The sequence below is a fragment of the Equus quagga genome, chromosome 17 (assembly GCF_021613505.1).
Source record: "Equus quagga isolate Etosha38 chromosome 17, UCLA_HA_Equagga_1.0, whole genome shotgun sequence".
Taxonomy (NCBI): Eukaryota; Metazoa; Chordata; class Mammalia; order Perissodactyla; family Equidae; genus Equus; species Equus quagga.
The window spans coordinates 24,533,633-24,551,227 of NC_060283.1; the positions used below are offsets into that span (position 1 = coordinate 24,533,633).

At 43.7% G+C, this 17,595-nt stretch overlaps 1 protein-coding gene across 3 annotated transcripts in view; it reads left to right on the forward strand.

The window, feature by feature from the left end:
• The window catches only part of ALKBH3 (alkB homolog 3, alpha-ketoglutarate dependent dioxygenase), a 34,941-nt gene that overhangs the window by 1,554 nt on the left and 15,792 nt on the right, over positions 1-17,595 (forward strand). For all 3 annotated transcript variants that reach the window (XM_046643021.1, XM_046643020.1, XM_046643022.1), the window contains exons 2-8: positions 127-275; positions 642-745; positions 1,824-1,858; positions 4,556-4,603; positions 6,230-6,333; positions 7,878-7,966; positions 13,619-13,828. In XM_046643021.1, the coding sequence (XP_046498977.1) occupies positions 197-275; positions 642-745; positions 1,824-1,858; positions 4,556-4,603; positions 6,230-6,333; positions 7,878-7,966; positions 13,619-13,828 (669 nt within the window). In that variant the 5' untranslated portion in view covers positions 127-196. The remainder of the gene's footprint in view (positions 1-126; positions 276-641; positions 746-1,823; positions 1,859-4,555; positions 4,604-6,229; positions 6,334-7,877; positions 7,967-13,618; positions 13,829-17,595) is intronic.

A 17,595-nucleotide genomic window follows, 5' to 3' on the forward strand; every position in this document is an offset into this window, starting at 1 on the left:
TATGTAGAAGCTCTGATTGCTGTTGAGCCATCTTTTCTGCCTGAAAGGATTATATTTACCCCCTGAGTAGTCCAAACTCTCAGAACCCTCACTAAAAGCACTTTTTTTTTTTTTTTTTTTTAACAGATACCATTGTGTGGTTTGAATCGGGAACGAAGCCTTCTCAGAGCTAAGAGCAGAAGCCTTTTTGGTCAACATGGAGGACAAAAGGCGGCGAGCCCGCGTGCAGGGAGCTTGGGCCGGCCCTGCTAGGAGCCAGGCCACGGCTCAGCCAGGCAAGAACCTGCGGGCATCGTGTGTGTGTGTCTGTGTGTGTGGACAATTATCATCGTCTTTTATTTACATCCTTTTAGTTTATAATGGACTGGAATTTCAGTTGATGTTGGGGAATTACTTAAAACCTGCCTGGTATTTTGTCTCATTTTGTGGATGGTGAGCTAAGGGTTGATCATTCCTGTTGCTCATGTTTCGTCACTACTCAGACCTTTCGGTGTGTGTGTTGAGGTCTGTGGTGAACTTCGCTAGTTAATTTCTGGGTGTCATAGAGGTCCTCTCCAAGTGGATTTTACCAGCCCTTGCTCACCAGAAGGGAGGACAGCAGGCGTTCCCCTGGTCTGAGTCTGCTGTCTCTCTTGCTCCAGCTCCCGCTGCTCAGAGCCGTCTCCACCAGAGGCCTGGCCAGACCTGGATGAACAAGGAGCACCATCCATCGGACAGACGGTTTGTGTTCAGAGAACCCCAGGAGGTGAGTTCTTGTTTCTCCTACAGCAGTAACAGATTTGCTTATGAAAGCTGTATTCACATCCTTGAAACTCAAGTTAACAGTGACTGAATAAATTCACTAACAGAAGGAGAGTGAAAGGCCTATGATAATAATGAAACATGGAGTATCAGTTTCTTAGTTTGTCTGGGGATTCTTTCTAGTCTGCCCCCAATTATGGTCATATAGAATTCCCATTTTGGGGGCACAGAGGCTATACCATGACCAGAGGTTAGAGGTTATACCACGATCGAGCTCACACCAGTTCTCTAAGTTCTAAGAGCCCGAAGACCGTGCTGCCTTCAGTGCTAGTGCAACAGACGGCTCTGCAATTGGATGGGAATTCCAGCTACTACAAGGCCTGATTTTGTAACTTTCTTTTCTTTGGGGAAAAAATGTAAGAAACAATGAAGAGTCACTGTTTTTTGGGTTTTTTTGTGAGGAATATTGGCCCTGAGCTAACATCTGTGCCAATCTTCCTCTTTTTGCTTGAGGGAGATTGTCACTGAGCTGACTTGTGTGCCAGTCTTCCTCTGGTTTATGTGGGATGCTGCCACAGCATGGCTTGATGAGTCGTGCTAGGTCTGTTCCCAGGACCCAAACCTGCGAACCTCAGGCTGCGGAAGCGGAGCACGCAAACTTAACCAGTATGCCACTGGGCTGGCCCTGAGTCACCGCTTTTAATAACATGGGAAAAAGAGCTAAAAATTAGGTATCTTGCTGTAGTTAGGATTGCATAAATAATGAGTAAAACTCCTATGTCATGGTATAACCTGTTTTTAAAAAATCTCCTGGAAAGGTTTTTCCAGAGTTGCTGGCTGTTAGGAAAATGGATTGATTCTAAGCGTTTCATTTTTTAAAGCCCACTAGCAACTGTGAAGTAGTTCTAAGAAGAGCAGAAACAAGGGTCTCTGGTTGGATAGTAAGAGCTTGGAATGAAAAAGGGGTAGTTTTAAACCTGATTTATTTTTACCAGAAAGGAGGGGATATGGTAATCCTGCAAGTAGGCCTCCGCGAGGACTAGGAATCATTCTGGAAGTAAGATCTGCCTGTTTGCTCGCAGGTGGTACGCAGAGCCCCAGAGCCACGAGTGATCGAGTAAGTAATTGGCTGCCTTCCTGTAGCTGTTGCCCGCAGTGGAATGGAGAGCCTGAGTCTTTCTCTCACCCTGGTTTTTCCATCTGCAAGAGATAATGGCCCAATTAGTGTCTTAATTTTAGGCTGGGATATTCCTATCTCAGATGTCTTTAAACTTGGTCTTTTGAGAAGCCTTTCTGAATTTGCTGATGGCGTGGAAAATGCAACAAGATATCTGTACATTAAACTCCTACTCTGGTGTCGATTTCCTGACCCTATTTCACGAATATATCTGCAGTAAGCTAAAATATCTTCCAGGTAAAGACAGGAGGATTTTTCCTGAGTCATTGAAACATGGCTCTTTGAGAAGCCTTTAGGTACCATTTTATTAGCGATGCTTATGAAAGATACTAGAATCTAGATGACCTTAAATGTCTTTTTATTAAACCACATAGTTCTTCCAGAGTAATTTAAGTGATAGTAAGCATTCCCGCTTATATTGATCTGTGTCTAAAATGTTCTTTACCAAAATTGGTGAAAGATTCTTTGACTCTTTTCCTGCTTCTCAATTTCCAACTGATATAGATTGTCAGTGGAAAGTGTCCTTTTATTTGAGCAAATTAGCATTATGTGTATGTTATTGCTCATGGACAGTCTGTTAAGCTGCTTGGCTGTTTGCATATTTTGTATATCTTAGAAAAATTTGAAACTGACACAAATGTCATCATACTTTCAAACAGGATATATCGTCATGGCCTTGCCACTAGTTAGCTATGTAACTAGTCCTTGGGTGAGTTTTTGCCATCTCTCTGGACTTTAGCCTGTTTGTGTGTAATATTAAGGTTTTGGACTAGATAATCACTCATGGCCCAGTCTACCAGCTCTAAAGAGTCTTTGCTTGTTTTACAAATACCAGTGTGATATCGCCTCTGTTGGTGATTAAGAGAATAAACAAAACCATGAAACCTGTTAGAAGGAACAGATGGGACATTTAGGCTGAAAAAATGGGCAGTTGTGAATTTGTAGGTCAGAGCAAAATGACAGAATTCATTCCAACTTGACCCTATGGTGTGTTAATTCTGGTTATCTAAAGTGAGCTATGCTGGATTTTTTTGTTTTTGGTGAGGAAGATTGGCCTTGAGCTAACATTTGTTGCCAATGTTCCTCATTTTGCTTGAGGAAGATTAACCTTGAGCTAACAGCTGTGCCAATCTTCCTCTGTGTTTTTTCTGTGGGTCGCCACCACAGCATGGCTTGATGAACGGTGTAGGTCCGCGCCTGGGATCCGAACCCACAAACTTGGGCCACTGAAGCAGAGCACACTGAACTTAACCACTACGCCACAGGGCCAGCCCCTACATTTTTTTTTTAATAGCCAGAAATGTTGCCCACATTTAAAGTGAGCCAGTTTATAAATGTGCCCCAAAATAGATCACATTGAAACATTGTATTCACACTATGGGAAACTTAATAGGCAAGTTATTTAGAAATGCGATAAATACAGATGACAGTAACTCTGCCTGCATTTTGGCTCAGAGGGGCTCACACGTCTACCTAAGAGCCCAGCTCAGAGATCATGAACTGCTCCCTCACATGGCAGAGCATGATGTGAAAACTGTCCCTTTGTACGATTCTCTGTAACTTCTCTCTGGCTGAGAAGGATGTGGCACAGTTGTCTTGATGGAGGCCCCTGTCCAGCCCGGGTCACTTTTCTCACCATGGGCCTCGCCACCCTGCTCATTTCCAGCAGTTTTGTTGTTCTGCACATTTGATTAAGTTCAGTAAGCTTTTGTTGTCCGTCTCCTAGGTGCTAGGCCCTGGGAAACAGAATGATAACCCATTCCTTGCCCCTCAGTAGCCCCCAGTCCAGTAGATGAAATAGCCGTGTAATCAGACAGATTCTAATCCTGTGTGTTGTGAAAAGGTAGGCGTGCGTGAGGTCCAGTGGTAGCACAGAGATGAGCTGAGTAACCTTACTCGGGTGGATTAAAGGGCAGGAAAGGTTTACGGAAATGATGCTGAGCTGAGATTGTGAAGGGTGAGTTTTCCACTGGCCCAAAGCTGGGTTGCATTGGGGGTGCTGGATGGTGGGAGGCATGCCAGCAGGTAGAAAAGCGTGGGATTAGAAAGAGGGTGGTGTATTCAGGAGATTCCAGGCAGCAGTCGTTGCTGGAGGAGGATGGGTCAGTGGGGGCTGTCAGGAGGTGGAGCTAGATCACGGGACCTTGAATGCAGTGCTGAAAAGTTGACGGGGAGCCTTCGAAGGATTTTAATCAGAGCAGTAACCTCGTTAGATGTGGATCCCTGGAAGCAGCAGAAGCTCAGAGCCCTGAGATGTACTTGCTGCCTGCTAAATGCATCCCTATTGCAGGGTCACCAAAGGGGTGCTCTGCTGGGTGTGATAGGCTTCTGGACCACATCAGCCTAAATTATGGGTGAAATATAAAGACAGGCTCAGAATTTCCTTTATCCCGGTCTCTGTCTCCATGGCCTGATGCTGCCGGGATTCTATTCCCAGTCCGTTAATGATGTCCCACCATCTCGCCCTTTATCTCAGTGCTAGAAGAAGGCGCGGCCGTGTGTCCCTCACAGTGTGCCCTTGTCGTTAAATGATTTTGGTGAACCAGGATTTGGGGGACTCCAAAGGACAGTCCTTCCACTGGGTGGGGTGTGTTGTTTTGCCTGATACTAACAAGTCTGTTTTCTTTGTTCCTTTAGCAAAGAGGGTGTGTATGAAATCAGCCTGTCACCCACAGGCGTATCCAGGTAACTGAACCCCCACTAGACAGTGACTAGGATTATTACCCAGTTATCATCTCTTAAAATATTCTACTCCCATGCTTGAAATAGGTCACTCTGCCCCCTAAATTCTTGGGGAGTAAGAATTTGGTAAGATTTCTTTTTATATAGCATTTCTGGCTTTAAAACATCCTCACAGTGTCTGTCAGGTGTAGTAACTGTTACTGCCCAGTTTTCCAGATGAGGAAGTGAGGCCCAGGGCGATGGAGTCACTTCTCCCAGTGCCGCATAGTAACTTACAATTAGAGTGGGGTCTGGCCTGACTTCCCTGCGGTGGGTGCCGCATTACAGTGCTATTAAAGTACATTGTATGCGTTACCACCCATGTCATCACGGTAATCATGCATTGTTACGTAAACATATTGTCACGTTAACCCTCAGTCTAATTAACACATTAATACCTTGATCGGCGTTAAGGGAGGTCCCTGTAAAGTCAAAGTACGGACGATTTAGGGTCTATTAGGCCGTAGTCATTGTTTTAAAAACATTTTGAAGCATTCACCTTAAAGCATGAGTGTACTAATTGTCACTACAAAATAATGAGACACTTAAATAGATCAGGACTTATGTATTTAAATGAATTACTTAGGAAGAGCTTCTCTTGGACTGAGAAGTCTATAATTAGTCCAGGGGTACTGCTGTTCTAACCCTTTCTGAAATGTCCCTTTTAAAGCAGGTTTAACAGTCACACAGAAAACCAGTTGCATTATTTTGGTCACAGCTCATTGTTAACCAGGTGTGGCTTCAGGTGAGCTTTGGCTCTTTCAAAGAATCATCTCACAGTATACGTAAGTCAGATTATTATGCTCTGTACCTTGAGCTTACACAGTGCTGTATGTCAATTATATCTCAGTAAAACTGGAAAAATAATTCAGATCCAAACATTTTAAATTAGACAACTGGTTAAAAGTAATTAGTAAATTACTTGTGCTGTAAAAAAAAAAAAATCAAATGCATCTTCAAAGAGTGAAGTTTCGGTACCACCAAGGCTGTTCAGGAGAATGTCCCATGAGCTTTCAGAACATTTCTTAAGAAGGATATCTGAAATGGTTTTGAGCTGACTTGGCATCGTTGAAATAAGTGTATATTCAATGAGAGAAAGATCCTTCATTTGCATGTGTATATTTTGATACAGTCATAAATGATCACTTTCCCTACAATTGGCATAGTTTCAGAAGACTACAGGGCCAGGCATTTTATTAGTTATTCTACTTTTCATAGTGACCTTATGAGGTGGATGTCTTTGTGTTACAGATGAGAAAAACTAAGGTTCAGAGACGTGAAGTAACTTGCCCAAGGTTTCACAGCTAAGCAGTGCTGGAGCAATATTTGAACCATGTCTATAAAAGCCCTTATGCATCCCTCTGTGGGTCATCACGTCTTTTATTTGTCTTAACATGAAAGGAGTTTATTTGACATCTGGAGCATCGTGACCTGGGTGGTCTTAGGCTCTGCCTGCCATGGGAGGGGTGGTAAGATGATTTCATCTACCCGCGAAAGGAAGCATCATCCAGATTAATTTCCTCTGCTAGTGGGTAGAGTCTAAGCCATCTTCTCTGTCCTTTAGTTAATAAGGGCTCTTTCTGCATCAAGGGTGCGTTTGTATCCTGGCTTTGTTGACTTGAAAGAAGGCGACTGCGTGTTGGAGCAGCTTTGCCGGGAGGTTCCCTGGAAGCAGAGGACCGGCATCAGAGAGAGTAAGTAGATCTCGGAGACGATATGTTGCGCTGGCTTCCCTTTCCCGAATGTTTTCTGATACCGTTGCTCTTCTCACCACAGCCAGTCTCAAATAGAGATTCAAAACTGGAGACCCTGAGGATGAGAAAGAATCAGCCAGTCAGAGGGCATGAGGGAGAGTGTTCTAGACAGAAGAAGTAGATGTTCTCAGAGAGGACATGGCAGGAGTATGGGGCGGGATTCCAGCAACCAAAGGACGTTTGCTTTGGCTGAACTGTGGTTGACATGCTTATCTCCCTGTGTGTTTATTCACTACCTTTATTACTTCAAATGCTGCCAAGTTTCCTCGTCATAGGAACTTCCAGAGCGTTCTTTTTTCTGATTCTATTTGTCGTACGTTCTTTTTGCAATCCTTCTTATACCGGCTTTTTATTTTCAGTTTCACTAGAAGAATCCAGTGTCTTTTAGCTTCAACATGTGTGCTCTCCTGGGCCGCCTTGGCAGCTGCTCCTCTGTGGGCATCCATGAGGGCGGTACCTGCTATGCCAGAGGTGGTCACTGGGGGGCGACCGTGCTCCAGCATCAAATTTCCTGTCTGGCACATTAAGTGAATTAAATGTTCTGTAACAAAAGGGGCAGAGTAGACCGGCTTCGTGTTTGTGACTCAGACATCAGAATAGGAGTCAGCTTTCTCCTGACTCCCAGCACTTTCTACCGCGGAGCTCTTGGGGACAGACTTGGCTCTGATTTCTGGCTCTGTCATGCAGCGGAATTGTTCATTTTAAGCACATTACAGTTAAGTAATTTTCCGATCCTTGGTTTTCTGATCTGTAAGATGAGTTAATAATAATACCTACCTTGCAAGGTGGTTCTGCTAGTTAAATGAGATAACGCACGGTAAGTACTTAGCAGAGTGCCTGGTGCGTAGTGAGCTTTCGATGACTGAGCTGCTTTTCTTATTCCTCTGATTGTCGTGGTGGATATCAGTTGTGGGAATGATAGATCTGTGCATAACTCCCTCTCTAAATAAACTGGATGTCAGAAACTTCTGACTCAAGTCAGCTACATGCTGTGGTCGGTCAGAGCACTTTTTCCTTGATTGGGACTCAAAGGAGTGAACGCAATGGTGGCACGGGGCAACAGTTTGTCTTGCTTCTTGTCTGAACCTTGGTGCCACAGATTCCTCCCTCCAAGGGTCGGACTCCGTATCCTGCTTTTTAGACCCTCCCTGATCTGATCTCTGCTGTTCCGCAGTGTCTCTCCCTCACTCTTGTGTGTGCCCTCACTGACAGAAGTAAGGCACACGCCTTCTCCCCTCAGAGCGTCTGCCCGTACTGTTTCTGCCAACGCTCCTTGTCTGTGTGCTTCCTGTTAGCTCTTAGCTGTTCTGCTCCTGACACGCCGTGTCCCCTGTGAAGGTGGAACCTCAGTGCGAGCCCGTCCTTACTCTGCCTTTGCATTTCTCATGGCTTCTTGCACATTGCAGGGCATGGTTGTTGGCGCTCAGGAGGGATGCCATAAATAGCATCAAACCATTTCAAAGGCCCTGTATTTTCTTTCTTAGATGTAACTTACCAGCAACCGAGACTTACAGCATGGTATGGAGAACTTCCTTACACTTATTCAAGGATCACTATGGAACCAAATCCTCACGTATGTTGGAATTTTGTTGTTGGTATGGTTTTATAGACTATAGACATAAATGCAGAGTACTGTAAAATAATAATAAATTACCTTGCGGAGCTGCATGATGCTTCCCAGTTGAAAAAGTCCTCTGGCTTCAAACACTGAGTCTTTGTACTTATCACCCTGATGTGCTTTGGATCCGTAGATGAACTCTGAGGATGAGCAAAACCTGGAACTAGGGAAACTGGAACCAGACTCTTGGATTTCAAGAAATGAACCATTTCGTTTCCTAATCTACCCCTTCCCCAAGCATCTCTGGCTGTAGCCCTTCTGTGTACACCCCGGGACACATTTGTTCTGGGGTCACGTCCTTATGACTGGCCAGTGAGGTCTTTTTCCATTTCTTAGGCTCTTTGGCCATTTGTGAAGAAATCTGCTGTTTGTCTTGTTGACTTTGTATTCGCTCCCTGGCTGCACTGCTCAGGGTTCCTGCTTAGCACTGCTGTGGCTTGTTTCTGCTGCTGCTTTTGTTTTGAAAATTTCCATGACACTAGATAAAGAGATTCTGGTGTGTAAATTAAGCTTGTCCAGAGGATAAAGTCCAAGAAATAGCTCCCTGTTTAGTCTCTGGAATCTTGCCTTTGGCAAATAATGTTATGCTTTATTGAAAGAGACTTTGAAGAGAAGAGAGTTTTGCTTATGGCGTTGGGATAAACAGAAATATGACATATTTTAGAGCTTCTAGAAATCTGTTTTTATAAATTACCACTTTACTAAAATGGTCAGGGATAAAATATTGACTGGAGGGCACATGGCTTTTTCACATAAGGAGAAGGCTCTATGCTTTGGTTTCTAGGGCTGCATTTAGAATATGGCCCAGGGAAGTGCTGAGACCCTTGATATCTGAGGTTGATTTAGAAACATGAAGAGAGTTGAATTAGGCCAATCCACCATAGACTGCTGGCCGTGTGTCTGTCAGAATTAATTTCCCATCTTGTCAACAGTCATAACAGAGAAGTTGAGGGATTACACAGGCTGTGGAGAACAAGTTCCTTCTCGTTCATTCTAGTTAATCTTTAGACCAGGATTTCTCAGCCAGGATATTATTGACGTTTTGGGCCGGATAAGTCTTTGTTGTCGGGGCTGCCCTGGGCATTGTAGGATGTTTGACTTCTACCCGCGAGATGCCAGAAGCACCTCTCACCCAGTCGAGACAACCAAAAATGCCTCCGGACTTTGCCAAACACTTGCTGGGGGTGCAAAACTGCCCCTGGCTGAGAACCACTGCTCTGTGATAAACGTGAGGCGTGGAAGATCTGCTGCTGAGTAGAGGGGCTTGCGCTTTGGCGACATTCTGACAACCCTTCAAAAGAACTTTTGTAATGACAATCCTTTTATTCTAATGTAAGTAATGTGTGTTGATTTTGAAAGTTTAGAAACTGCAGATAAGCATGAAGAATATTAAGATTTTGGGTAATTCTTCTACCTGATGTTTTGGTTCCAGTCTTTTATGTTAGGCAAATATATGTAGAGAATTTTTCTATAAAAATAAAATCAATTGTGTATACTACATTTCATTTAACTATATTATTAACGTGTGTTAATATCATTAAATACTTTTTTACAGCATCGTATTTAACAGCTGCATAGTATTCCATAATCCACATTGAATTTGAATAATTTATTCAAGAAGGCCTCTTTTGTTGGGTATTAAGGCTGTCAAATTAGAATTCTGTAATTTGAATTTGGCTGGCTCATCACTTTGTATTTATTGCTAATAGATTTACTTTATTGGTATACATCATGAACAAAATCAAAAGAGATGCCCCTTTCTTAGGTTTTTTTAAGGGGAATTCACTAATGTGTGTATATGTGTGTTGGAGGTACTCGTTTAATTTTAAAATCGTTATACGTCGAGCTTCATATCCCATAGCACAGGGGCAGAGTCAGTCGTAGGTTGTTAAAGTTCTGTGAGCCTTTGTTCAATCTCAGTCTTACGGGAACTCTGCGTATGAAAATCAAAGAGCGCCTTGATGGCCGGGAGCCCTCCGGCTCCCTCTCCTTTCCCTCCTGTGGTCCCAGAGGCGCCTCTGTGGCCCCTGGCTCTCTACAAAGCGCTGTTGGAAGTGACTGAATAGCTCCTTTGACTTCTGCGAGGCACGCCACCTCATGCTCTTCTCCTCAGATGTCTTTTAAGGATAGAATGTCTTCAGTGAACAGTGAGATGACGCTGAATTTTAATTTAGACGTTCAGTTCTGAGGGATCTGTATATAGAGTATTGGTTGGAGAGTCTAAATTAATCCTCTAGTTCATTATCCTCTTTTTCTCTCCTTACTTCACCACCAAAAATAACCAAGAAAAAGCATATTCCCACTTAGAAACATCCTGCAGACTCGGTGTTATCATGGTGCTCAGTCCCCAAGCGCATTGGGAAGCGCTAATTAGTTTCACAGTCACATTGCAAACACGCTCCCATCCTCCTCTACATTCTTGTTTGAAGTTTATAATTCTAGCATCTCATCTTTATCTCCGTGAAAATAAGCTTAAAGTCATAAAATAGATAGCGAATACGGCTTGCTAACATTATTGTGGAATTTCACTTTGAAGTTTATCCTCTTGAACATAGTTTAGTTTAATAACATTTCTGTTTTATTGGTCTAAGTTTTGTTTGTTGTAGTTGCTGTTTATTTTTTAAAATCCTCTGTTTAGAATATAATGCTAATATCCGTAACAAGGAAACCCAGCTTTTATCATGGTTTCCACCTCACAGCAAAGCTGAGGGATCCCCACATGTGCTTCCCTGGCAGTTTTACCTGACAATAGCCATGGGATGTATTTAATAGTAATAATGTGCTTTCCTTTGCTGAACATCTGTTCCTTCACTACCAGACATAGAACGTGGCCTTTGCAGAGGCTCTCAGAAGTAGCAGTTCTTTTTTTTGTTTGTTTGAGGAAAGTTAGCCCTGAGCTAACATCTGCTGCCAATCCTCCTCTTTTTGCTGAGGAAGACTGGCCCTGAGCTAACATCCGTGCCCATCTTCCTCCACTTTATGTATGGGACGCCTGCCACAGCATGGCTTGCCAAGCAGTGCCATGTCCGCAGCTGGGATCTGAACTGGCGAACCCCGGGCTGCTGAAGCAGCACATGCAAACTTAACCACTGTGCCACCAGGCCGGCCCCAGAAGTAGCAGTTCTTCAAGTGGAATCTGTGCATCCCTGGAGGGGGTCCATGAAATCCTTTTTTGGGAATCCTCAAGGTCAAAACTATTATAATAATACTAAGACTAGATGACATTTTCACTGTGTTGAATTTGCACTGATGATACAAAAGTAGTGGTGGGTAAAACTGCTGGAGCCTTCTTAGCATGAATTAAGGCATTGTCACCAAACTGTACTGGTGATCATTGTATTCTTTTCTGCCATGCACTTCCAGTTTGAGAAAAAATTGCTGGTTTCACTTAATATCCCTTGATGAAGCAGTAAACATTATTAGTTTTATTAGATCTTGATCTTTGAGTACGTGTCTTTTTAACAGTTTGATGAAACGGCAAGTATGCATAAAACCCTCCTGCTACAAACCAAGCAGGAGCTTGTCGAGGAGAAACAGTTGCATGACTGTTTAAGCTGTAAGCTGAACTGGCTGCTTTTTTCGTGGACCATTTTTACTTGGAAGAGCAACTGGCAGACAAAATGTGGTTACTCAGACTTGAGCATTTGGCAGACGTTATCTCATAAATGAATGAAGTCAGTGGCACTTCAAGGAAAACAATGGACAGGATTTGCTACTAATGGTAAAAGTTATTTTCAAGCAAAAATTAGAATTTTCGAAAAACTCATATTCACCACTTTGAGCCTGACCTCTTTCCATTACTTAGCCTTTTCTGATGAGATCAGTGGTGATATTAATGGATATGATTTTTGATACTGTATAATGAAATGCAACAGCAATTAAAAGAGTTGTATAACTCAGTGAACCAATATTTTCAAAATGGCCAGTTCTTGATATTACAGCATCATGCAAGATGAAAGATCCATTCATACAACCCAGAGGCACTCATAACTAGAATATACAACTGTGTACTGGGGGGCTTTGGGAAGAAAAAAAAGATTGGCAACAGTTGTTAGCTCAGGTGTCAATCTTTAAAAAAAAAATCCATTCAAAGTGCAGGCTGCACCAGTGGATTTAAATATAACAGAATATGAAAAGTTTGTTGATATGGTTTCAGATTCTACATTGCAACTAACCTTTAAGAAATCGAAGTTGAAATATAATGACCTACATCTGAAATTTGTATAATGTTATAAACCAATGTTACCTCAATAGAAAAATATTTTAATAAAAGAATAAGTAAGAAGTCAGTACTTGTTGAGTTTTGGTGTAATATCAAAGAGTATCTACAACTTTTGAAAAGGCCATAGAAGACTCCCATTTCCAACTATGTATCTCGATGAAACCTGTTTTCTTCCTATCCTTAGATGCAAACAACACATTGTAACAGATTGAATGCAGGAGCAGATATAGCAGTCAGCTCTCTTCAATTAAGCCAGACAGTAAAGAGATTTGGAAAACAGTGCCACTCGTCTTACCAAACTTTTGTATTGGAAAATAGTTATTTTTCATAGATAATATTTATGTTACCATGTAATGGGTTTGCTATGTTTTTAATGAATTAACCAATAGTTTAAAGTTTTTTCCATTTTAATTTTTAATATGGTAAATATCATTGCTGTTACCCACATAAGCAGAAGTTCCTTGGGTCCTCAAGAAGTTTTGAGTGTAAAGTTTGAGAACCACCGTCCTAAACGTAGCTCTGTAAAGCAGGTGAGAGCTCTTGGAGGAAAGACCTAGAATTCTAACAAGCCCCAACACAAGCTACGCTGGTGGTGGCTTCCAGTACAGCTAGAGGTCAGGGGTCGGAGCTTCCAGTAGCATACGTGGCAAAAGCGCGACTTCCACATGGAAGCAAATGCAAGTGCACTTGGTGCTCAGGGGCAGGACGGTGGACCTGTTAAATCTGTAGTTCACAGCCTGTATGCTTATCAAGGCCGTGTCGTGATTCCATTCTGTAGAGAAGAATGTTTTTCCCCTTCGGGTTCTGTTTTAGGAAGTTAGCCACTCTGGAAATATTGAATATAGTTTTAAAAAGTTAATCCTCCCATTTGTGATAACATGGGAATTGAATGAACACAGGGCCACCCACAGGAAGGTTCTTTCGCTCCTCAGATTTCGGTCTGTATCAGCTGGCTGGCTGGCTGGCTGGCTGGCTGGTTGCCTGACAGCTGTGGTGGCAAACCAGACTTGGGCTCCACTCACCACCTTCTCGACCACCTACCTAGGTGCCCGCCCTGAGGGTATCGATAGCTGCCATGTTGCGAGAGTCATGGATTTCACATGGCACGGATGGGATGGGTAGATAGGCCTGGGTCTCATGACATGACTCAACCAAATTTAGTACCTTAATAGAATTACAGAGGTCAGCTTGCTTCAAAACAGAAATAGTGGGAGGGAATTAAACTACTCTTCTTGGCTTGTGCTTATTGCATAAAAGTGGTTTGCTTATTCCATGCCCATGTTTATAATTTGACTGATTTTGCACTTTCTTTCTATTTTTCCCCCTGGCTGCCACCTTGCGTCATTTGTGAACCGTCTGCCCATTTCTTGGCCTGTTGACTGCAGTGGCATCCTGTGCTTCTCACACTGAAGAGCCAAATTGAAGAGAACACCGGTCACACTTTCAACTCACTGCTCTGCAATCTTTACCGAAATGAGAAGGACAGTGTGGACTGGCATAGTGATGACGAACCCTCGCTGGGGAGGTGCCCCGTCATTGCTTCACTCAGTTTTGGGGCCACACGCATCTTTGAGATGAGAAAGAAGCCCCCACCAGTGAGTATTCTCTCTTTTTTTAATATCCTTCCTGCCTCCTATTATTCTGTGAAAAAAGGAGCTCTACTTTACAAATAGGAGCTACAAAGCTCCTATTTTCAGATTTAGAGGATAGGAGTATGTGTTTTGTTGATGAAACGTTTTCAACTGATTGCTTACCCTGTGGTTCACTTTTGACTCCCAGAGTGCCCATTCGTTCATTTACTTACCCAGCAGAAATTGCCTGCCACCTGCCAGGCGCTGAGGCTCTTCTTTTGGCAGAAAGGACAGATACAGTTCCTTTCCTCGTGGGGCCAGGGGTAGACAGGTATTACTAATTACTCAAATAATTGCAATTGCGAAAAATTCTCTGAAGGACAACTTATAAAGGGAGGCTCCATCCGGGGGGCCAGGAAGGGAAAGGAAGGAAGCTCAAAGAGGATGCTCCTGAGGAAGCCTTTATTTTAAGTAGGTGTTCTTCACAGCACCGTTGCCACTTTCCTGTGAGGGCCTGCCGTGCGTCCTCATCGCCTTCCTAGCCGTCTCCTGAGATATAGCTACCTCTGCAGTTCTTTCGGAGACAGGAAGTTCACGCCAGATTCGCAGAGGTGGTGGTCTGTCCAAGTTCAGGTCCAGAAGCGGCGATGAAACGGGCTGTGTAATCCCTTCAGTTCTCCATCCCACCTCTTCCTGTATGACGTGACAGTTGAGGCGCACCAGGCTGTTAATTTTTTTAAATCAAAAAGTGTGGAACCTCAGGCCTGAGATGGGTAGAAAGATGCTGGGAACTCTAAGGAAAGAGCAAACCTCTACCAGATCTTCTCTTTTCCAGGGTTTGGGTCTTTTTCCAGCAAGGTTCCCAATCATTCAGCTGATGACATTGAACCAGCCCCAGCCAGCATGGAGGGCCTGCAAGGCTGTGTTTTGAAGAATCCGGACCACATAATCGTTAGTCAGTCACTGCTAGTGTCTGCCCTTCGTCAGATATGCTTCTCTAAGAAGCGTTGATGGACAGGGCTCTATTCCTGCCGTGTAGTGGGTTTCCAGGCCTGGTGTTCTGAAGCATATTGTGTCGTTTTGCATGTATGCCATTGAGCGCCTTTTGCTGGTAAGCTTCCCATTGGTTAGGTTCTCTCTGCTTTTGCTGACATGGCAGCGTTGGTCTGTGTCAGCAGGGGATTGCGAGTTGCAGGGACTTGTTGAGGAGCCTTTGCAGTTTCCCGGGCAATCAGCCTTCCTTGTACCAGGGAGGACCACGCAAGAAGCAGACTCCCCAGCCTTGCCATGCCCTTTACGTATGGTTATGCTCTTCCACGCAGGCTGCCCCTCAGTTAAATCCCAAGTTCACATGTGTGAAGAATTCATCCTGCCCTCGCTAAGACTCCTTTCCGTGATTGGAGAGAAGCACCGCCTGTCTCATTTTTAAGTTCACACCCTCTTCTCAAGCCAGACATGTGGAACCCCAGCAATCGCCAGGCGTGGGGTGGGAGCTGGGGCCGTAGCAGTGAGTAAGATGAAGTCGTCTTCGCCCCTCTAGAGTTCGTGATCTGACACATTAGTGCTCTGCCTTCCGGAGTTACCCTTCCATCCTTTCGGTCAGCAGACAGGCTCTAGTAGGTGCAGTGTAATCTTCGCTGTAATCCCAGTCTCCAGTTCTCTGCAGTTAGTTTCTTGGTCGCCAGATCTTTAAGTATTCAGTTACTGTTTCTTCACACACGTACATTGGCCACCACCCCCTTTTAAAAAACGTTTTGGCCTATTTATAGATTTGAAGCTGAAGAATTCCCAGAGCATGCTTTCTGGATAATTAGTTTTACTGTATGAGCAGTTTCCAACCATTGAACGTTAAGAGTGTTCTGGTGCCCAGCATACCCCCCATTTCTCTTCCCCTCCAGGCAGCTGAAGGGCTTCATTTTCTCATATAAAACATTGTTCATGGTGATCAAGAGCCCTTTCTTGGTAATATACTTCAGTTATGTTATAGGTTAATACGTGGATGGAGAATATAATTACCACGGAGCGTCGTTTCTGAGGGCAGCCATTTGAAACAAAATCCCTCTGTAAGAGAGAGACTGTCCGTGCTGGAGCTTTCTCTTCTCAAGGCTTCCTGGAGGCGGTTTTGATCACTGAGTCACCGTGCAGGCCGTGAAACCCCAAAAATGTGGTTAAGTCCCTTTAATTACCTGCTAGAATCAAGGGAATCTGCCCTATAACTGTGGTACCTGATTTGGTAAAAATACAGATCTGATAAGTAAGAAAATTTGTCTGAGACCTTGAAACAAAGTTGGCTGGGGAGACGGATTTGGGCAGAAGTGTAAATGTGTTAGTACCTCGGGTTATTGACTCTGATTTGGTTTCCTGTGCAGTCTTAACTAGATCGAGTTTGGTGCAGTTGTTTATCTCTTCAATCCTGGCTGTTAAGATGGAGAAATTGAATGTTAACATATTTGAAATTATAAGCATGCATTAGTGAATACAGTTTAAAAATGACTTTTTCCCCCAGAACCTGTAAGGCCCATTCTTGGGTAAACAAGACCCAAGTTTTCACTTCTGGAAAGGCTCCTTCAAGTTTCTTTAACAGATTCCAAAAATCTAGGGCTCCACAAGTCTAGCTAAACCAGAAGTACAGAAGCCTTTCTTTGAGTTGACAGCCTCGGAAATGTATCTCAGAATACATCATCTTTATCTTATTACAATGATCTCTTTCCCAAAGGATTGAAAGGAAGTGGTGGTTGTAAATCTGTCTACTTTTCTTTCTGAACTCCGGTGATAGCTCTGAGAACAAGACTCATGATTCATACAACCCAAGGTAAAAGCATAGATTAAAAAGTACAAATTAGCTTAGTCTTCCGTGTGGGATTTGTAGGAGTCTGACTTTCTGTGACTCTGAGGGACCTATCCTGGTGTGCCACTAGAGATTGTGCTTTTCATGTCTGTCAACAAGACATTTGGAGCGTGCCAGAGGCCGCGGGAGGGAATCTCTTTCAAACGCAAGTGAGCGTTAACCTCTCAGAGGAGAAGCAAATACCTGTTTGACCCAAGTCAGAGTTTCTCATCTAGAGCTGACAGCAGACTCATGAGATTTTCTGCTCTTCATTCAAGTATGCGGTTTTGAGACAGAAAAGCATCTGTTCGGGGCCGGTTTCAAAGAGAATCGTCTTTTTTACCTTCAGACGCCTCCACCCCTCAGCAGCGGCATGGCCTGCTGTCCGGCGCCTCGGGCAGGTCTCTGTGGCTGGGGATCCGAGAGCTGCCCCAGTGCCACACTCTGCATTCTGGGCTGAGATGGGGTGACGTGTTTCCTCGGCACCAGGGCCTGTGACTCAGGCGCTTGTCTGTCAGCTCCATGTGTGCATCATCCCCAAGGTCAAACATTTCACTCCTCCAGGCGCCCTCCTTTTTACACGGTCCTCGTCCAAGTCTGCCAACTCCCACTCATTCATTTTGACTTGGGAGTAAATCACCATTTCCTTCGATGATAATAAGGTACTGTGGGCACAGTAGGCCTGACTCATCTTGCTCTCCCATTCACCCCATCCCTTCTTTTGTTAATTGAGTTAACGACTGAGTGAATAGCACCCTATTTATCTTCTGGCCAATATCAGAATATACTGTCTTAAGACAGAAGTAAAACTTACCAAATATACTTGAGCAGGCATTTTTTAGAAACCAAGAACCTTTTTTATTCTACCAAGCTGGGCTCATTAAAGCTTTGCAACACTCCTGTCCCAAACCCCATTATACTTTGCAAACTGCATCACGTCCCTGTTGTAAAGATTAGTCTGGTT